General features: G+C 49.0%; 1 protein-coding gene across 3 annotated transcripts in view; it reads right to left on the bottom strand.

Moving 5' to 3' along the window:
- LOC144106297 (putative thiopurine S-methyltransferase) overlaps positions 1–22,160 on the bottom strand; it is a 452,029-nt gene that overhangs the window by 169,348 nt on the left and 260,521 nt on the right. For all 3 annotated transcript variants that reach the window (XM_077639080.1, XM_077639078.1, XM_077639079.1), the window contains 2 exons: positions 2,676–2,750; positions 2,533–2,618 (listed from right to left, as the gene is read on the bottom strand). In XM_077639080.1, the coding sequence (XP_077495206.1) occupies positions 2,533–2,618; positions 2,676–2,750 (161 nt within the window). The remainder of the gene's footprint in view (positions 1–2,532; positions 2,619–2,675; positions 2,751–22,160) is intronic.

Raw genomic sequence — 22,160 nt, 5'->3', positions numbered from 1 at the left:
CTTCATGTGGCGCGTGGTGGCGGCTTTGTGAACTAGCGGCCCATGAACCAGAATCATGGCCATGATCGGCAATGAATAAAGTAAAATCACAGTACACTGCACCAATGGGCGATTTCAGTGCGAAGGTGGGCAAGAAGCAGGCTGCCGACCACGCGGTAGGTGGCAGTGGGATAGGTTCTAGAAATAGCAGGGGAGAGTTATTAGTCGAATTCGCAGATAGAAATAATTTACGGATCATGAATACCTTCTTCCGCAAACGAGAAAACAGGAAGTGAACCTGGAAGAGTCCCAATAGTGAGACTATAAATTAAATCGACTTCATACTATGCGCTAAACCTGGCATCATTCAGGATGTGGCTGTCCACGGAAATGTGCGTTGTAGCGACCACAGAATGGTAAGGTCTTGAATTAGCTTAGACTTGAAGAGGGAAGGGAGAAGCTAGTGAAGAGGAAGACCATTAACGAGTTAGCCGTAAGAGGGAAAGTACAGGAGTTTAGGATAGCTCTGGAAAACAGATATTTGGTTTTAACAGAGCAAGACGATCTTGATGTTCATGCAATGAACGATAATCTGACAGCCATCATTACGGAGTGCACAGTAGAAGTAGGCGGTAGGACAGTTCGACAGTATACCGGAAAGCTATCTCAGGTGACGAAAGATCTGATTAAGAAGCGCCAAAGCATGAGGGCGTCTAACCCTACCGACAAAATAGAACTAACAGAGCTATCAAAGTTAATAAATAATAAGCGCAAGGTAGCCGACATAAGGAAGTTTAATATGGAGAGAATCGAGCATGCTCTAAAGAACGGAGGTAGCCTAAAAGCAGTGAAGAGGTAGCTAGGCATAGGTAAAAACCAGATGTATGCATGAAGAGACAAGCAGAGCACTGTCATTAGCAATACGAATAAGATAGTTAACGTAGCCGAAGAGTTCCACACAGACCTGTACAGTAGCCAATGTAATCAGAGCGTTAACGGGAAAGACAGCAGTGCACAGCAATGCGTCGTACCGCCAGTAACGAAAGATGAAGCAAAGAAAGCCTTAGGAGCAATGAAAAGAGGAAAAGCAGCTGGGGAGGATCAGGTAACAGCAGATCTGTTGAAGGATCAAGAGGACATCGTGCTAGAAAAACTAGCCACCCTGTATACGCAATGCCTCATGACCTCGGCTGTACCAGAAGCTTGGAAGAATGCAAACATGATCTTAATTCATAAGAAGGGAGAGGCCAAGGACTTGAAAAATTACAGGCCGATCAGCTTACTATCCGCTCCCTACAAAGTATTTGCTAACGTAATCGCTAATGGAGTCAGGGCAACCTTAGAGTTTAATCAACCAAATGATCAGGCAAGCTTTTGTAAAGGATTTTCCACAATAGATCATATTCACACTATCAATCAGGTGATAGAGAAATGCGCAGAATATAACCAACCTCTATATATAGCCTTCATTGATTACGAGAAAGCATTCGACTCAGTGAAAACCTCAGCAGTCATACAGGCATTGCGTAATCAGGGGTTAGAAGAGCCTTATGTCAAAATACTGGAAGATGTATATAGCAACTGCACAGCTACTATAGTCCTCCATAAAGTAAGCAATAAAATTCTAATAAGGAAGGGCGTAAGGCAAGGAGATACGATCTCGGCAATGCTACTCGCCGCCTTTTTAAAGGAAGCATTCCGAGGCCTGAGAACAGTTGGGGATAAGAGTTAATATGGAATACCCAAATAATATGCGATTCGCTGATGACATTGCTTTGCCGAGTCACTCAGGAGGTGAACTGCAAATCATGATCAATGAGTTACGCAGGCAGAACAGAAAGGTGGGTCTAAAAATTAACGTGCAGAGAGCCAAAGTAATATTCAACCGTTTTAGAAGGGAACACCGGTTTACAATTGGTAGCGAGGTGCTGGAAGTGGTAAAGCGTCTACTTAGGGCTGGTAGTGAGAGCTGATGTAGATCATGAGAGGGGAAAAACTAGAAGGGTAAGAATGGGGTGGAGCGTATATGCAGGTTCTCTGAGATCATGAATAGTAGCTTACCAATATCCCTCAAGATCGAAGTGTACAACAGCTGTATCTTGCCGGTGCTCATCTACCGGGCGGTAAAGTGGAGGCTAACGAAAAGGGTTCAGCTTAAGTTAAAGACAACGCAGCGAGCAATGGAAAGAAAAATGATAGGTGTAACGTTAAGAGACCGGAAGCGCGCAGAATGGGTGAGGGAACAAGCGCGGGTTAATGCCATCCTAGTCGAAATCAAGAGGAAGAAATGGGCTTGGGCAGGGCATACGATGCGAAGGCAAGACAACCGCTGGTCCTTAAGGGCAACGGAGTGAATTCCAAGACAAAGTAAGCGTTGCAGGGGGTGGTAGAACGGTAGGCGGGCGGGTAAGATTAAGAAGTTCGTAGGCAGAGATTGGGCGCAGCTGGCAAAGTACCGGGTTAATTGGAGAGACATGGGAGAGTTGTTTGACCTGCATAATTGACACAAGGCGAATTACGGGAATTATGGGAAGGGTACCGGCCGACGCATACCTGAAAAGTCGGCGTCGTCGTACTCTGTGGCGTACAGGGCGTAGGAGAAATCACGCGCCAGGACCGACTTCATCAGGGCGATGTACCTGCGAGCAAAGGCGGTGCTGTGCGTGCAGCTGGGAATAGCGTCTGTCACCTCTTACCGGCGCCTGTCATCCTCCGCCACGGACACCAGGCCACCTCGGTCCCACACAATGTCCATGGCACCAGCGCATTCCCTGCGGAAGAAGACGTCTTTTCTTAGGCTCTGAGTGCGGCGGGAGTCGCTTTGCTATGAACGCACCCCGAGGACGACCGTGTACAATTTTTGCTGGTAGTAAAAAGTCATTCCAAGATCCTCCCTGGTTACGTTAATGTTTGTCCGGCGCCAGAGGATGTGTTTGTTGCAGAGAAAATGGGACCTTACAAAACGAGATCACTTATTTCCCGCTATTAAGTATAAAATTGCTATGTTGAGACTGAAAATGGCTCCGTGACCACCGTTTGGAAGTTGATGGCCTAGCCTTAAGGGTCCGCGCCGAACTGTCTTAACATCGGCGATGTGTGCTCGCCCATACGATGGGTGGTAGCCACACGTACATTCCGTTTCTTGACGTTTTCCAGCCTATACAAATATTGTAGCGATAGCTACACCACGGTAGCATTTCGAGCCTTCAGCTTGGCGGTGGCACGGGACAGTGGCGGCGGCACGTGAGCAGCCACGTGGTGCGGAGAAGCTGCTGCTGCCGGCGGCGCGGCGCGCCAGCGAAACCGAGCTGTAACAGCTGTGCGCATGCGCCGTGTCAAGTGGAACGAAGATGAAGGAACGCCCAGCGAAACGGAGCGGCGAAAGACTGACTTTGCAATTCAACTGAGCGAGTTCCACTCGGCCTGCTGTAGCTATCGCGTCACTCCAGGTTTTACCAGAGCTAAACCACCGCCAATTTATTCTTTGTCATTCATCATGAGCCTGACTGCGCCCTTTGCAGAATAAAGACCTGTCTCATATATTTCCAATAACCCTGAACTGCGCCAGCTGCGTCCACTCAATCTCCACAGACTTCTGAATCTCATCCGCCCATCCGCCCACCTAACTTTCTACAGCCGCCTGCCACGCTTCCTTTCCTTTGGAATTAAATTTGCTACCTTTAAGGACCATCGGTTATCTCACCTTCGCATTACATGCCATGCGCGATGTCATTAACCCGCCTTTGATCCCTGATCCACTCTTCCCTTTTCCTATCTCTTAACGTCACAACTATCGATTTTCTTTCCATAGCCTTGTGGGCTTAGTTACTAACCCGTGCCGAAGTGTTAATTAGGTGGCACTTCGCCCACAGATTGGACCAGAGCAAGCTGAGAGCATGCAAGCGCGTCTGCTCTGTCACTCTGAAGGAAGGCGCAGTTATTTAAGAGGACTAGTGTTACATAACACTGCACTGATCCCCGGACTTCAGTGCAACACACAGCCCAGCCGCAGCAGCCCAAAGCGGCCCGCTGAGCCGCGAGCGCCAAGCAAAGACGGCACAGCTAAGGGCGATCGCATGCCGCCCCGACGACCGGAGGGTTAAACACGAGGGAGGATGGGGGAGCACATCTTGACGACGCAGGTCGCGTGTCGTCACCGGCCACGAAGGAGAACCAGCCAAATCAGGCCCTTCCGGAGCGCGGTGGCGAGACGGGCACTGAAGGGCTACAGCTGGTTTATCCAAGGCATTGGGGTTTAAGGACAGTTAAGGGCAGGTAGATTTTAAGCGGGTAGAAGTAACCAAGCGAAGGTTATCTGATTGGCGGCTAAAAGCAAGACAAGAGAAAAATTTCATAAGCCATATGGCTAGGTGGCTTGAGCCACCACCCGATTTAAAGGGTTCAGCCGTATCCATCCATCCAGTGTACTCCAGAGGTTCGGGCCTGGACTCAAGCGTACATACATAGTAGGTGCACAAGGTTACACCACCCGCGCTCCTGGTCCTCCGGCAAACGCCGGGGCACCCGGGAGGCGAAATCCACGCACCTTTCTGCTGCCCGAGTCGGTGGCGATCTCCCCGTTCATTTCCCGCTCGGGGCCTGTCGCCGAAACAGCAGGGAGGGTGATTTACAGCGGTTCTTCAACACAGCCTCCCTTGGAAAGGAGGACAAGCAGCGCGGCCGCCTGCATTCCGCTCGCGGACACCCCACGGGGGTCTCACTAACGAGCAAACGGCAGCAGCGGGCGCGCACTCCGATCTCTCAAGAAGCCCTGTTCCTACAACCTTAAGTTGAAACCTTTTCGTTAGCCTTCACGTTTAGACCTGTCCGACAGTGGGCGAACCGGTATGATACAGCTTTTCCATACCTTTCTCTTGCGGGATATTGGTAAGCGGCGATTCATGATCTGAGAGAACCTTCGAGACGCGCTCCAGCCCTTTACTATTGTTCAACTTATTTCACTCTAGCGGTCTGGATCTGCGCCACTGCTTGCATCCAGTACACGTATTTCCTTACCACTTCCAGAAGCTCGCTACTAATTCTGAACTGCTGCTTCCTGCCGACACTGTTGAGCATTACTTTAGCTTTATGCATATTAATTTTTATCCCGCAACACTGCTCTACCTGCCTAACTCATTGATCATGATTTGCAGTTCATCTCCTGAGTGACTCATCAGGGCAATGTCATCAGCGAATCGCAGATTACTTAGGTAGTCTCCATTGACTCTTATCCCCGACTGTTCCCAATCCAGGCCTCTGAATATCTCCTTTAAACAGGCGGTGAACAGCATTGGCGAGAGCATGTACCGTTGCCTGACAAAATTTCTTATTGAAATTTTATTCATATTGCGGACCAGCGCACAACGGACAACGGACGGCGTTTTGCGCTGGTGCGCAATATGAATTACTTACAACTTGCCCAACACAACGTACTGTGAAATTATATTGCTGAGTTCATGTTAGACTATGGTAGGTGTGTATCTTCAGATTTTTTACCATTATCCTCTCCTACACCCTGATTCCGCAATGCCTGCATGACTGCTGAAGCTTCAACTGATTGAAATGATTTCTAGTAATCTATAAAGGCTATATAAAGGGGTTGGTTATATTCTGCGTATTTATCACCTGATTGATAGCGTGAATATGGTCTACTGTCGAGAACCCATTACGAAAGCCTGCCTGATCATTTGATTGGCTGAAGTCTCAGTTTCAGATTTTAGTTTATTTATTTCTTGCTACAGAGAGCAGTGGGCGCCGGGAAAAAAAGCCGTAGCTTGACCCACAACAGCCAGCAACAGTGGCGCCATTGGTTACGTGCAAACAAGATAGGCATACATAAACCTAAGGCATAATTCACAATCTATGAATGAAGAGCGGAAACACAAAGCACGCGATATAACATAAATGACAAGTATTATACAAAATTCAAAGCATGCACTGAAAGCATTATTTGAATATTCTAAATACAGAGATTATAGCACTTCATTTCACTGCAGTTAACACATTGACAACGCATAAAAAAGAACAATTTTCAACATAAATGAATGAAGACAACATAATATTGGCGTGCTGACGGTTTACGCTAAGCATTCTACGAGCGTGCATATTTCGACCGTATAGAAATACATAACAAACGACAAACCATAAAAGAAAGAGAATTATTTAGTGAAAGAACGCCCGGAGGTCAGCATTGCTGCATTTATTAATGTCAATGCCTGCACCAAAGAGACGGTTGAGTTGTGCGGGAAGATAACATCTAAGCATCTGTAGCCCGTAGTTAGTTCGTGGCGTGTTAAGGGTGTAGTGCCGTAGACGGCGTAGGGGGTATGTAGGCACTAGGAGCTCAAGCTTAGCGATTTGAGATATCGTTGAAAATTTGTCCCGTGCTTCCTGTTTGTAGCGCAAGGACAGACGAATATCATAGAGACTAAATATTCTCGGCACGTTACTATTGTAAAAAAAGGGCTGCGGAAGGATAATCATAGGGTTGGTTGAAAATAATTCTGAAGGCCTTCGTTTCAAGGAGGTAAATATTTTGAAGATTGGTCTTTGGAGCAGTTCCCCAAACTAGGTTGCAGTAATGCAAATGTGACATGAATTGAGTTTTAAACAAAAGGAGTTAAATTGAGGTAGACAAAAAATGGCCATACCGTGATAGTACGCCAGCTACTCGAGCAACCTTAAGGCATATATGATCAATATGTGTATCTCAGAGCAGTTTTTCCGTAAACCAGATTCCTAAAGTTTTAAAGCTGTTAACAATTTCTATACTGCTCGAGGCATAGTAAAGTTGTCTGGAGAAGGTTAATAATTTTTCTTTAGGACGAAAGAACATTCCTTTCGTTTTAGAAACATTTATCTGTAGAACATTACAGTTTACCCAGTGAACAAGCGCTGAAAGCGTCTTATTTGCAAGGATAATGAGGTCATCGGGGTTGTAACCACTGTAGAATATGCTTGTGTCGTCCGCGTATATTAAAAAAGTATGAATTCTTATTAGTAGTGATAATATCATTGATGTATAAATTAAACAGAAGTGGACCTAACACACTCCCTTGCGGGACGCCAGTTTGATTTGAGTCATGTGCGAGGAGCATCGATTGATATCGACATATTGATATCTGTGCGAAAGATAAGAACGAATTAGCTCTAGCACATGGCCCCTGATACCATATCTCTGAATTTTCGCAAGTAGAGTGTGTCACGGATCTCTCCGGTGAACGCTCGGACTGAAAGAATGGACTAGGCGACGGGTGTATACCCACACAAACGCACATTTAATGCCCCCTACGTGACACACACACTAGAACACAAAACTAACAAAACTAACACAACACACAAAGGCTATAAATACAGACTACCCGGGTACACTGCTACCAGCGTCTACTACTAGCGTTCTACTATTCGTGGTCGGCGTTCGTGCTCACGGTTGGTTCGGTGCGGCTGCGGCGTTGTATGGATCCCGTAGCCGGCGTCGAGGCGGCGTTCGGCGTGCTTGGGCTGGCGGCGCTGGCGGCGTCGCTGGCTGTGTCGTACAAGCTCACGGTCCAAGCGCCCGTGGAGGTGATGCCGGTGTTGTTGGCGTTGGGGGAACCACCCGGATAGGTGGCAACAGCGCTGGAGACACCCCTGGCCATAGCAGGTGGTAGCGTCCTCTGTTAACTCCCCGGAACGGACTCAGGCACGGCAGGAAGTCCACGATGCGTTGCCGTAGAACGCGAGCTCACCGGAGCAGTAGCCGGCGCCGCTCTCTTCCAGCCAAAGTGTCCCTGACCCGCCGGAGCCTCCGCTTCTCTTCTGTCCCCCCCCCCCCCCCCCCCTGTGCCTCGCTCTCACTCGCCCCTTTTATAGCCTCGGTGTTAGTCCACGTAAGCCTTGTCGTCGTCTTCTTCTCTTCTCCACCAATCATCTCTCTTTACCTCACAGAATGCTTCTCCACCAATCATCTTTCTCCACCTCAACGAATGCTTCTTCTTCCTCTTCTTTATTTTTCGGTTAATTCGCGTCGTCTTCTTCACACCTTTTTCCTTTAAAATTTAAATTAGGCTCCTTAATATATGTGACAAGGGCCCCCTCTCTCAAAAGAGTTTTTCCATGAAAAACTGCTTACGTCACCCTCATCTCCAAACCATCCAGCCAAACGACTATCTTCTGTGGCGATTCTGAACCCAGCCCACACCACACCGCAGATGTCCAGCACACACCAAACGCACACCACTAACACAGCACACCAAATTGCGTTTTCAGAACACTGACACACCACTGCCGCTGTCCGTACAGAGTCCTTAATAAACATGTTGGTGTCCACAACACCCTCCCTTGTATAATCACATTACACCAACAACAGCAACAACAACAGCAAGATAAATCCCAGAGATACATTAACACAACAACAACAACAAGATACATGCCAGAGATACCTAGAGCTGTTCAGTTGGCTCTACTCATGAAAGTCCTCTCCAACGGTATGCTCTGTCTTCATTGAAATTGGGGTTTATTAGTACCTTATCCCACCCCAACAATGTCAATAGCCACTCACTGAAACGGTAGGTCGATGGCTGGAATCTTGCCCAATGGTACAAGACCAACTCTTCCCTTCGGAACTGTGCGCTGGCACACGTCACATGAGCGAACAAAGCACTTAACGTCACTCTGAACACCCGGCCAAAAGAACTCGGTGATCCTAGACACCGTTTTTTGAACACCCAGGTGTCCGGCCATAATGGCGTCATGTCCTAAGCGTAACACGGTCAATCGCATATCTCTCGGTAACACCACCTGTTGGACCCGCCTTCATGAACTAAATATGCATTCCCTGTACAGAAGACCATTTACCAATTGATACTCTAATGACGTCCGGCTCTTCTTTCTTTTCACTCTTTCCCCGACTCTTTCGAAGCAAGCCTTCAAGCTCGGGTCTTCTTTTTGCCTCATTTCAATTTCGCCCGGTGTTACGCTCAGGCATATCGCAACAGGAGTAGAGAGCGGACGCCGCTTTGCTCGGGCTGTCGCTTGAGCTCTTGTCTCCAATGCCGACGAGAAACTGACTGCACCCGTCTACGCTGTCGCGGGCCTTTCCTCCTTTGGATATTCTTCAACATCGAGCATCCTCCACTCGGGATCGGGGTCTTCGACACCTCTTGCACCCGTAATGTTCCCCAAGATGAGATCGTAGATGGGTTGGTTAACGAGAACAGAAAACTGGGCGAGTTGGAGTGTATTCATCTTTAAGCAGCGCGAAACACAGGACAAGAGGAAGAAACATGAGACGACACGAGCGCTTTTCTAACAACTGAACTTTTATTTTAGAAAGGTCAGATATATAGGCACCAAAACAATAACCGAAAAAGCACAAAAACCCAGAACATAAAATCGCGATGGTCCGTAAACCGTACGTGCACGAAGTGGGAGGTTAATCGCCTCCTTTTAACAAAGCACATCAGCAATCGTAACACATGACATGCACCCAGCTATCACCCTGTCGCCACACATTCCCCAAGAGCGTGAATCTCTTTTTCCACCAGATTGATAGAAGGCGAAGCGACACAAGATTCAGACTCCTGCCTCATCAGAAATGCTTCAACTAACTCCCTGCAGGTCCGGTCTGGGTGACTAAACAAGATAATTGTCCTGTCCAAATGGGGGAAACAGTCTTTACATTTTCGGCAGTGGACAGCAAGGTTCGACGAAACTGCCCCTTTTACTGACCTTCGATGTTCAAACAGCCGCTCGTTTATACAGCGGCCTGTCTGGCCGATGTACATCTTTCCACAGGAAAGCGGGATAGAATAAACCACTCCAGTGTCGCAGTCGACGAGCGGTTTTTTATGTGTAACTGTGCATCTAATCCTCCCTCGGTCATCCTGGCCCTCAAGCTTCTTTCTGACTGCACTGCAGACTCTGCTCAGCTTATTCTTAGCAGTGAAAACTACTTTTACCCCGTATCTTGCCCCTACCTTCTTCAAGCGGTGTGACAATCCATGTAGGTGCGGAATCCCGGCTATTCTTGTTAGCGCGCCGTCTTTTCCTTTTTCTTTTGCGAGACTATCGCCCCTAGTCAATATTCTTTCCGATATTTGAGCCAGAGCCACATCTGGAAAACCAGCGTCCCTAAGCCTCTGAACCTGGCCCTGGAAGCTAGTCTCAACCCTGTCGGAGCACGATTTACGCAATGAAGCCTTGAGACATGAAGCCGATATCCCCGCCTTGACTAATTTTGAGTGCTCTGAATTGTAACTTAGGAGCGGCTTAGCTTTTCTAGGGTTATATTCCCAACACGTTCCTGTTTCATGGCTGATGACTTTTAAGTCAAGAAACCGAATAGAACTCGAGTCTGGTAATTCAAACGTGAAACCCAGACCCTGGCTCCTCTTTTGAAAATCTTAATGACATTGGTAACACTCCTGGGCGACCCATCGTTCAGAAACACTAAAAAATTATCTACATAGCGAAACACTTTCACAGCGAAGGCCTTAAGATCTTTCAGCCTTACGTCCATCCTGCTGAGGAAAATGTCACTCAACACAGGGGCGACTCCAAACCCAATACACACACCAGCCGTTGGACGAAAACTTTTTCACCCCATCCAACGAAGGTCGAACGTAAGTAAAAGGACAAAAGTTCAAGAAAACTTTCCACGGAAGTGCCACAGTTGGCAATGAAGCTCGTTTCGTCGTTATCGTTGACAATGCAGTCCTTGACGTTCTTCGACAGCTGAGCGTGGGGTAGGGAGTAAAATAGATCCTCCACATCTATGCTAAAGGCATAATGATTCTTGTCCTTCATCTTCGACAGGAAATCAACTACCTCAGTAGAGTTTTTCACCAGACAAGGATCGGACAGCTTAAGGGAGCCTAAATGCCGCTGCAAATAGCCTGAAACAGCATGCTGCCAAGTGTCACGTTCCGATACTATTGCCCGAAAAGGGACAATTCTTCTTGGTGATCAAGCTTTCCCCTTGCATACGCACCTGATGAAGCTGTACCCCTTCCAGGTGCCTCTGGGTCCCCCCTCACAGACCTTTAACTACCGGCTTCCGAGTGCCAGACGTATTGTCGAAAATGCTTTTGGACGTGTCAAGGCACGCTTTATAATGGTGCTGAAGGGCCTTGAGTGTGACATCCACAATGTCAGTTATGTTATCCCTGCTGCTTGTGTGCTGTACCACATTTGGAGCAGCTCAGTGACCGCTGTGATTCAAGCTAGTTTGGTGTGGTGCAGAGCGCTGATGAAAGGAGGCCTCAGCCGGTGTGCACAAGCAACCGGGAAAAGACGTCAGGTGTGGCCATCGGGACGCCCTGGCCAAGCACCTTGCCTTGAGCTAGAGCCAAGTCCGTGGGAAACTCAAGAGAAGCTCAGAAGGACACCTCTGCCAAGAGGGAACAGCCCTGAACAGAGCTACACACACATTATTGAAGGAGCAGACACTGGGTTCGGCTCACCTTAAATGGCTACCATTGCACGCACATGATGCATACTCCCTACTGGGGTGAAGGTTATGAGGGTTACAACTAGTGTAATTTTCGTAACCTACATGTTCTTCATAAAATAGGTTTGGTTTATGGAGTTTAACGTTCCAAAGCGGCTTGAGCTATGAGTGATGCCGTAGTGAAGGGCTGCAGAATTTTTGAACACATGGGGTTCATTAACATGCACTGACATTGCACAGTACACGAGCGCTTTGCTTTACACCCCCATTGAAAATCCACCGTCGTGGCCAGGCTTTCAGAAAATAGTCTTGCATTATATAGCTAATGTTAATTATTGGTTCTTGTTAAACTACAAAACGAAGTGGTTCGTACTAACTACTAGTACTCCTAATGACAAACAAACCTTCACCTACATGCAACCATCTCTAATGAACTAATAATGAAGATTTCATTACTTCCTGTAAACAAATCTCTTTCTTCAAACAGTTTTGCTCACAGACGATAGTAAAATGCCAGCATGAGCTTTCAATTTTTATATGATTCATTCTTGTTGACCACTGCTGTTTATGTTGCTGTTTCATTGCCATTGTACTACCTTTTTCATTGTTGTGTTTGTGTCACATGGTCTGCGTACTGGCTGCTATTCTATCACTTGCTGTCTGCTTATAATGTTCGTGTATAACTGTCCGTTTTCTTGCTACATTGCCAATCAGCAACTTGTTGGTACCTTGTCAAGCAGTACAAGCTTTTAGTCTTGCACTCCTACTTCTGAAAGCAGAAGTACTTACTGAGGCATTAGTTGGTTCATCATAAAGTTGAATGGCACGAAGGAACAAACACAGGAAGACACAACAGTGGCGCTTTTTCTGTCTCTGTGTCTTCCTGTGTTTGTTCCGTTGCGCCATTCAACTTTATACTGAAAGGAGTATAGTGAATGAAATGCATTCACTATATAAACCTTTCCAATAAGGGCCCCCTGCGTATCACCATATTTTTTCGCTAGGCTGTTGATGCACCTGATGCTAGCCCAATGGAAGCGGATATCTCTGACCAATCAGGATATCTCGACGGCAGAAAGGATGGATTAGGCTAAAACGTTAGAACTGGCGCTCAAGCTGGGGTAAGCAAGGAAGAGGCGATGCGTCTCTATGACGAGGAGGGAAATAGGCAGAAAGAGGAGGCAGATAGGCAGATAGAGGAAAGGGCGTAAGCACGTGCAGACGCTCGCGAAGCAGAAGAGCGCGAGGCGAAAAGAGCTCGCAAGGCAGAAGAGCGAGAAGCTAGAAGAGCTCGCGAGGCAGAAGAACTGGAGAAAAGAACGATAGAATGAGAGAAGTTTATTTTGTGGAAACAGGCGCATGCCGCGGGAGGATATGACGAGATCACTGACAATGATCAGCGTTCCTTAGCGGGTACAGAACCTCCTAGACCGGCCAGAGTTTGTCCAATAAAGCTGATGGCTCCTTTTGATGACAAGAGAGATGATTTGGATGCATATCTGCAACGATTCGAGCGGATAGCTTTGGGGCAAGGCTGGGAGCGTAGTGAATGGGTCACGGCATTGAGCATGTGTTTAGTCAGAGAGGCGCTGAATGTGTTTGGAAGGATGCCTGCTGCTGATTCCATGGACTACGAGAAAGTCAAAAAGGCGCTCCTCCAAAGATTCAGGCATAGGGCAGAGGGTTTTCGTGAGAGACTTCGCACCGTGAAACCCGACGATTCGGAAACCGCTAAGCAGTTTTCCTGCAGGCTGACCAGCTCTTTTTATAGGTGGATTGATATGTCAAACACAGAAAAGAGATTTGAAGGGGTGCGTGACAAGCTGGTCACAGAGCAATTTTTAGCGTGCTGCAGCTCAAAGCTATCGCTATTCCTGAAAGAAAGTTGTGCTCGTTGGAAGAGTTCGCCGACTCTGCAGACCAATTGCTCGAGGTTCAAGGGCTGTGAAAATTGAGTAAGGCAAAGGAAGAACCCCAAAAGATCCTAGAGGCAGATGCGGCAAAACGAAGAGCATATGGCGGTGTATCTAAGGCACCAGTAAGGTGTTTGCTCTGCGGCAATGTGGGACACCGTGCAGTTGACTGTCCGACTAGTAGCGCTGCCCAAAAAACACAGGTTGTATGTCAAGGTTGTAAGAGGAACGGGTCATACATAATCGGTGAACCCAAAGTGACATTTTTGTGGTTTGAGGGAGAGGTTGGCGGAACGAACGGCTTCGAGGACAGTTCTGAGGCGGTACAGATGTTCCGTGAACGTTGCGGAAAAAATGACCTCGTCAAGATAAACAAGACATGTCTGCCACTTCAGACCTGTGAGGACGGTTTCCATCATTTTTTGTAAAGCGACCGGAGAGCAGCAGAGCCCGAATGGGAGGACGCGAAACTCGTAGAGCCCGTACGGCGTGATGAAGGCGGTTTTCTCACGGTTCCTCTCATCGACTTATATCTGCCAATAACCGCTCCTGAGGTCTACCGAAGGGAAGTACTTGGCTTGACGAAGACGGTCGGGGGAGTCATCGATACGCGGCAGCGGATATACGCCTTTGTAACACTGCTAAGTTTCCTATAGTCGACACACAATCGCAGTGTTCCGTCTTTCTTCTTCACGAGGACGACAGGATACGACCACGGGCTGCTTGACGGTTGGATGACGCCGTCCATGAGCATCTCCTTGACCTGTGTTTGTATAACATATCGCTCCCGAGGGGACACACGATAGGGCTGCTGATGGATGGATGGGTCGAGCTCCTTCACGCGTGATGATGCGGTGTTTAACTATCGCCATCTGCCGCACCTTAGACGACGACGCGAAACACGCAGGAAACTCCCGCAAGAGGTCCTGGAGTTTCCCCTTTTCAGCGGATGAAAGGCCCGGATTTATGCTGACGTCGTTGAGCGCTTCTGCGTCACCTCCAGGTGTGCCTTCCTCGCAAGCAAAGCATTCGGCCACTTCCTGAACATGGCCGACGTAAGCGATGGCTGTGCCACGGAATAGATGTCGATGCTCATTGCAAAAGTTGGTAACGAGGACCTCAGTGCAACCGTCATGAAGGCAGCCAAGGACTCGTGCCACCGCAACCCCCTTAGGGAGTACGAGAGAGACATTACGCTCGACAACCCGGAGTCCGCGATGTGGCTCGTCACAGGTAACTAGCGAGAATGCTGGCACGTGGGGGCACCGTAACGTTATCGTCGGCGACTCGCAGGGCGGAACGAGAACACTGGTGCGCCGGCTTTGCTGTGGCCATTTTGGTAGAAAACGTCACGAAGCAATTCGGGAGGTCTATTATAGCACCCTGCTTGCGGAGAAAGTCGATGCCAAGGATGACATTGCGAGAACATTCGCGCAGAACACGAAAAGTGGCGAAGAAGGTGCAGCCTCGAACCGTAACCCGGGCCGCACACAGACCGAGCGGTGCGACATGTCCGCCGGCCGTACGTATATCGGGGCCTTCCCACGGTGTCGTCACTTTTTTTAGGGCAGTCGCAAGCCGTCCGCTAAGGATGGAGTAAAATTAATTGCGCCCGTATCGACCAACGCACTGACCTCCTTAGTGTGGATGAGAACAGGGATGTCCAAGGAGGTCCTGCCTTCAGCGCGGCTTGTCGATGGCTGTTGGGGGTGACTCAATCGGTGCGGCGGCGGAAGCTGGTCGGCGACTGGGGTTGCAGCGTCGGGGCGATTCGGGTGACGTGTCGGGGAAAACTGTACGGCGATGCGGCGTTCGACGCCGGGGCGAGTCGGTCGGTGCGGCGGTGGAAGCTTTGCGGCGGATCGGCGTTCGGCGGCCTCGCCTTAAAGGTCGCGGGAGCTAGATTTCCCGATGAGGACTCGAGGAACCGCGTTGTCTCGAGGAACCGCGTTGTGCCGAGGCATAACGGCACTCCGAAGGCGAAGACCGGCGTGGAGAAGGCGTGCGCGACACGCGGCGGGAAGACGGGCGGCGGGGTGGAGGCAGGGAACTACGCTGGTGGGCGACCTACTCGGCGATCTCCTGAGGGGGCTCTCCAGGTCGTGGACGGGGACTGTCCAGAGAAAATCCGCGCAGACCCATTTCGCGATATGGGCACCGCCTTTAGAGATGGCCGGCTTCGCCACAGGGGTAGCAGAGCGGGCATTGATCCGGAGTGCGCGAGAGATCAGTCTTCCGCGGTGCCACGCGCCGATCAGCCCAGTAAGGAAGCGGTTGAGCAGCGTGCACCGCGACCACTGGAGGCGTATAAGGCGAAGGCCCAGGAAATGGGGCTGGGCGGCGCACGACGTCCGCTTGCGTGACTGGCTGAAGAGGGCCGGGTACGGCGCGGGAGCGAATGGGGCCGGTTGCGGTCTCCAGCACGACCGCAGCGGCTTGTGCCCTGAGTGCCTGCTGAATTTCCTTCCTATGACGCTGGTAATGAAATCGATGCGAGGGGCAAATGTTCCTTGAAGGTGCTGCAGCTCCTCGCGGGCCACGGAACGGATGAGTTCGCGAAGGTAGCTCGGGTTCATCCCGGGATCGGAGTCGAACCGCCCCAAAGTGGACAGCGTCGGCACTGGACGCAGTTGCCGGGCGTACTGACTGGACCTCTGCTGCAGCAATTGCCCCATGTGTACGGCGTCGGCCAGAAACTCCGCGACGGTGTTGGGCGGGTTCTGCACGAGGCCGGAAAAGAGCTAGTCTTTTACGCCGCACATCAGGTGCCGCAGCTTTTTCCTTCACTCATGGCCGGATGGGCGCGATGGCAAAGACGTGTCACTCCTCTACGTACAGGGTCTTGCAAAATATGTGCGAACACGTCAAAGCGTGGCCGCGCTCTGCGGAGCGTCAGTGCATCCGGCGCGGGCGCGCATCGAAGCTAAGCGGCTCAGGCGCACAGGAGCCCGGAGGCGGTGTTTCGTGCCGTCTGCTACAGTGCAGAAGCGCACTGTGCTTGCATTGCAGTGAAGCGCACCAGACTGTGTGCTGACAGCGTCCGAGCCCACAGATACGTCGTTGCGTGAAAGCGCACTTCTCTCTTTACAGCGCGTTGTCTTTGCTTCGGCTTGCAACTCAGTGTCCTGTTTTCTCAGTGCCATAATCTCGGTTAAATTTATAAGCTCTGTTGTTGTTCGGTTATGCGGCTTACTAAAGCGAATCGGGCTACGTGATACGTGGATAGGGCCTCTGATAATTATTAACTACGAGGGGTCTTTAACGTGCAAGCACATCGCGCAGCCCTTAGGCATACTTGCATTTCATCATCCATCGAAATGCGGTACCCGTGCGGCAATCCGCAACCTCAGTTTCGGGGACTGCTGGCTTCGCCCTTTTATATTGTCGGGAATCAGAGCGGAGAACCAGGAAAAGCGAACAGCGTGGCAGACTATTCCAACACGCTACGGATAGGGTGCTGTGAGTGGTCGTTTGAGCTTCCAAATGCATTGTCGCACAGCCTGCTTAATGCTGGAATCAATGGCATCCTTATAAACAAAACTTTCGTGATGAGTTAAGCGCATTCTGATTTCTTGAAAACTAATTACAAGCGTTTATGATGTTTATCAGTTCTTTAATAAAATTCGATGTAGAGCGGCACAGCATGCGAAGCCTTTCGCGCGAGACTTATTATGAGAGAACGGTGGCCAAGAATGACATTGATTTTATCGGTCTGCACAGGGATTAGCAGCTGCTGCAAGGTATCTAATCCGCCTCACACACAACGCACATAAAATGAAGTTGTTCTCCGCTGTCCACGTTACTTGCATAGTGCGGTAAAGCTCTGAGGATGCCTCGCCGCGATGGCTCAATGGAGACTGCCGACTGCAGTATCGGGGCACCCGAGATCTACCTCAGATGCGGAGACCCCATTTGAGTGGAAGTCAAACGCGAAGAAACTGTTTAATTCGCGATGTCAGTGCAAGTTACCCCTCTCGCCATGGTCTTCATCGTTCGGGGCCCTATCGGCGTCCCAGGAAGCCTGAATTGCTTTAGTAAGCCGCATAACCGAACAATAGCAGGGCTTATAAATTTAACATAGATTATGGCACTGAGAAAACAGGCCACTGATTTGCAAGCCGAAGCAAAGACAACGCGCTGCAATGAGAGAAGTGCGCTTTCCCCCCACGACGTATCTGTGGGATCGGACGCTACATGTCAGCACGCAGTCTGGTGCGCTTCACTGCAATGCAAGCACAGTGCGCTCCTGCACTGTACCAGACGACACGAAGCACCGCCTCCAGGCCCCTGTGCGCCTGCGCCGCTTAGCTTCGGTGCGCGGCCGCGCCGGATGCGCTGACGCTCCGCAGAGCACGGCCACGCTTCGCCGTGTTTGCACATATTTTGCACGACCCTGTACTTTGCAACACTCTAGTTTGGATGTTGAATTCGAGAGGTCAGGGCACGCTACGCGCTCTCCCGGCGGTCCCTATTGGCGTTCATAGTCAGTAGCTGACGTCGGAGGTCCTGCCACGTAGACAAGGTAGACACACACACTGTCGCCGACAGTCTGTGTCTGTCTTCCTCTGGTCTTGCGTCTTTTCTCGATGGTTTTTTTCGTGTGAACATGTACCAACTCGCCCCACAATTCACGCTTCTGAACAAGGTAGCCTCACGGTTCTCGAACCACGTGCCGGCACAGTCTTCAAGGCTGAAATACACGTTACGCCTCTTGGTCGCGTCGTCCCAGCAGTTTAAGGTCGCAACTCGTTCGTAGTGATCCAACCAGTCCTCGGCATCCTCGAACTGGCCACCGTGAAAGGGATTAGGTGTTCGTGGCGTCTGAAGGGTCAGATAGGTGGGGCTGGCCGAAGGCACAATCATAGTCACAGTGGGCAGTGGCATCGCCATGAGCGGAGCGAAAGTCGAGGGTGCGCCGTCACGAGAGAAGCCCTCGGAGGTCAGGCCTCGGATCCTCCAGCTGGCACGATTGACAGGGGTGGTCACAACCGGCGGGCGCGTCGACTCTTCCGCAGGAGAATGGAGCATCGGTCGCAGCTCTACCAGTGTCACGACCTGACGAGCCGTGCAGGTAGGCGTCGGGGAGAACCCAAGACTAAGTAAGGACTTCTTGGCCAGAAAAAAAAAACGTAGAGAATTATGGGAATGGTAATACTGAGTGTTTAACTTGCAATTGCCTTGTTGCTCGTAAACGGCGATTGCGATGTAGAATGCGTGACAAAGGACGCAAGGATGTCGTTTTACCATAATGCACTGCATCCAATATTTAGCATGCTACTCAGGGACCAACGAAAAGCGGGTCCGCTTCAGGACTGGCGGGTTTTCTCAATTCTTTGGTCGTAGTGCCTAGAGCGCTTGCTCTCAAGTGCTACATCTGGCATTGTGTCTCACTGCTATGAGAAAGTCGCACGAAGCGCCGCACTATACAGAGCAAAAATTCATTATCATCATAATCATCATCATCATCAGCAGCAGCAGCAGCAGCAGCCTTACTAAGCCCACTGCAGGACAAAGGCCTCTCCCATGTCTCTCCAATTAACCCTGTCCTTTGCCAGCTGCATCCACCCTTTGCCTGCAAACTTATCTCGTCCGCCCACTTAACCTTCTGCCGCCCCCTGCTACGCTTACTTTCTCTTGGAATCTACTCCGTTACCCTTAAGGACCAGCGGTTATCTTGCCTTCGCATTAAATGCCGCGTCAAAGCCCATTTACTCGTCTTGATTTCGACCAGGATGTCATTAATTCGCGTTTGTTCCCTCACCAACTCTTCCCGCTTCCGGTCTCTTAACGTTACACCTATCAATTTTCTGTCCATGGCTCCCTGTGTTGTCCTTAACTTAAGCCGAACTCTTTTCGTTAGCCTCCACGTTTCTGCCCCGTAGGTGAGTTCCGGTATGATACAGCTGCTGTACACTTTTCTCTTGAGGGAAATTGGTAAACTGCCATTCATGATCTGAGAGAACCTGCCATATGCGCTCCACCCCATGCTTATCCTTCTAGTTATTTCCCTCTCATGATCCGGATCAGTGGTCACTAGCTGCACTAAGTAGACATATTCCTTTACCACTTCCAGGCCCTTGCTGCCAATTGTGAACTGCTGTTCCCTTGCTAGACTGTTGAACATTACCTTGGTTTTCTGCATGTTAATTTTTAGACCCAGCGTTCTGCTCTGCCTGTCTAACTCCTTGATCATGATTTGCAGTTCCCCTCCTGAGTGACTTAACAAAGCAATGTCATCAGCGAATCGCAGATTATTTAGGTATTCTTAATTTACTCTTTTTTCCAACTGTTTCCAATTCAGGCCTCGGAATAAACAAGCGGTGAATACCATTGGCGAGATCGTATCTCCTTGCCTGACGCCCTTCCTTATATATATATATATATGACAACTGCACAACTATTATAGTCCTCAATAAAGTCAGCAATACAATAAAATTCCAATAAGGAAGGGCGTCAGGCAAGGAGATACGATCTCGCCAATGGTATTCACCGCTTGTTTATTCCGAGGCCTGAATTGGAAACAGTTGGAAAAAAGAGTAAATTAAGAATACCTAAATAATCTGCGATTCGCTGATGACATTGCTTTGTTGAGTCACTCAGGAGGGGAACTGCAAATCATGATCAAGGAGTTAGACATTGGCGGACGCATCCCTTCTTTTGTTATGCCCCACCACGTTTCTTCTTTGCTTTCCCCTTTTTCTCTGCTTTTGCTTCTCTCTCTCTCTTTTTCTTTTTTTCTTTTTTCTTGTCGCAGTAGCCGCGTGCGCACCCAGCTCGGCCTCCATCTTTCGCTTCGTGTGTGTGTGTGTGTGTGTGTGTGTGTGTGTGCAGTGAGGTCACGGGTACGCGACGCGGCACCTTTGCTTCCCTAATATGCCATCGGTGTCAGTTGTGTACCGTTCTCCCGGCCGCCCCCTCCCCCTTTTTCCTTTTCTTTACTTTTCTTTAGTTCTCTTCTTTTTAAGCCTTCTGTGTGTCAAGTCCCATGCTATAAGAACACGCGCCCATGCACTGTATGGTCACTCTTGAAAAAGATCGGTCCTCCGATCGAAACGTCGAGTCAAATATAAATGTTTCCTTAAATGAAGCGTATACTTCGATGTATATTATTTTAAGCAGTCAAGTACCTCATGTTTTCACAGCTACTTTTCTTCAACGGCTGCCATTAACGCTTCAAGGAACGTTTTCTTGAAATTTCCCCTCAACGCGCCAAGATGGGCCTTGATTGGAGACTCCCAAGCGAAACACATGTACAATCACTTCGACGCATCTAGCCTGTGTGCCCCAGCCTACATCTCGCAACCCGGAGCTGAAATCACTGACGTGGGGAACCTCCTGGACTTCGTGCCTCCCAGTGTAAGAGGACGGATTCTTCATTTGGGAACGAATGACATCTACAAGACAAGCATTGAGGCTGCCCTAAAAATAATTGGCGGACGCATCCCTTCTTTTGTTAAGCCCCACCACGTTTCATCTTTGCTTTCCCCTTTTTCTCTGCTTTTGCTTCTCTCTCTCTCTCTCTCTTTTTCTTTTTTTCTTTTTTCTTGTCGCAGTAGCCGCGTGCGCACTCAGCTCGGCCTCCCTCTTTCGCTTCGTGTGTGCGTGTGTGTGTGTGTGTGTGTGTGTGCAGTGAGTTCACGGGTACGCGACGCGGCACCTTTGCTTCCCTAATATGCCATCGGTGTCAGTTGTGTTCCGTTCTCCCGGCCGCCCCCTCCCCCCTTTTTCCTTTTCTTTACTTTTCTTTAGTTCTCTTCTTTTTAAGCCTTCTGTGTGTCAAGTCCCATGCTATAAGAACACGCGCCCATGCACTGTATGGTCACTCTTGAAAAAGATCGGTCCTCTGATCGAAACGTCGAGTCAAATAAAAATGTTTCCTTAAATGAAGCGTATACTTCGATATATATATATATATATATATATATATATATATATATATATATATATATATATATATATATATATATATATATATATATATATATATATATATATATATATATATATATCTTCCAGTATTTTGACATAAGGCTCTTCTACCCAGTGATTACTCAATGCCTGTATGACTGCTGAGGTTTCCACGGAGTCGAATGCTTTCTCGTAATATATGAAGGCTATATATTGAGGTTGTTTATATTTCTCTATTACCTGATTGATAGTGTGAATATGATCTATTGTGGAATATCCTTTACGAAAGCCAGCCTGATCGTTTGGTTGATTAAAGTCTAAGGTTGCCCGGACTCTTTTAGCGATTACCTTAGTAAATACCTTGTAGGCAACGGATAGTAAGCTGATACGTCTGTAATTTTTCAAGCCCTTGGCGTCTCCCTTCCTATGAATTAAAATAACGTTTGGATTCTTCCAAGCTTCTTGTATGGTCGAGGTCATTAGGCATTGCTCATACAGGGTGGCTAGTTTTTCTCGCACGATCTCCCCCCCCCCCCCCCCCCCCCACCATCCTTCAACAGATCTGCTGTTACCTGATCCTCCCCAACTGCTTTTGCTCTTTCCATTGCTCCTAAGGCTGTCTTTACTTCGTCTTTTGTTACTGGCGGGATGAACCATTGCTGTGCGCTACTGTCTCTCTCATTAACGCTCTGATTACATTGGCTGCTGTACAGATTTGGGTAGACCTCTTCGACTACGTTATTTATCTTATCCATATTGCTAATGACATTGCCCTCCTTGTCTCTCAGCGCATACATCTGGTTTTTACGTATGCCTAGTTTCCTCTTCACCGCTTTTAGGCTACCTCCGTTCTTTAGAGCACGCTCGATTCTCTCCATATTAAACTTCTTTATGTCGGCTACCTTGGGCTTATTATTTATTAACTTCGATAG

Source organism: Amblyomma americanum, chromosome 10, assembly GCF_052857255.1.
Source record: "Amblyomma americanum isolate KBUSLIRL-KWMA chromosome 10, ASM5285725v1, whole genome shotgun sequence".
In the NCBI taxonomy this organism is placed as follows: domain Eukaryota; kingdom Metazoa; phylum Arthropoda; class Arachnida; order Ixodida; family Ixodidae; genus Amblyomma; species Amblyomma americanum.
Note: the sequence above shows the minus strand (reverse complement) of the source record. Positions and strands in the feature narration are given on the sequence as shown.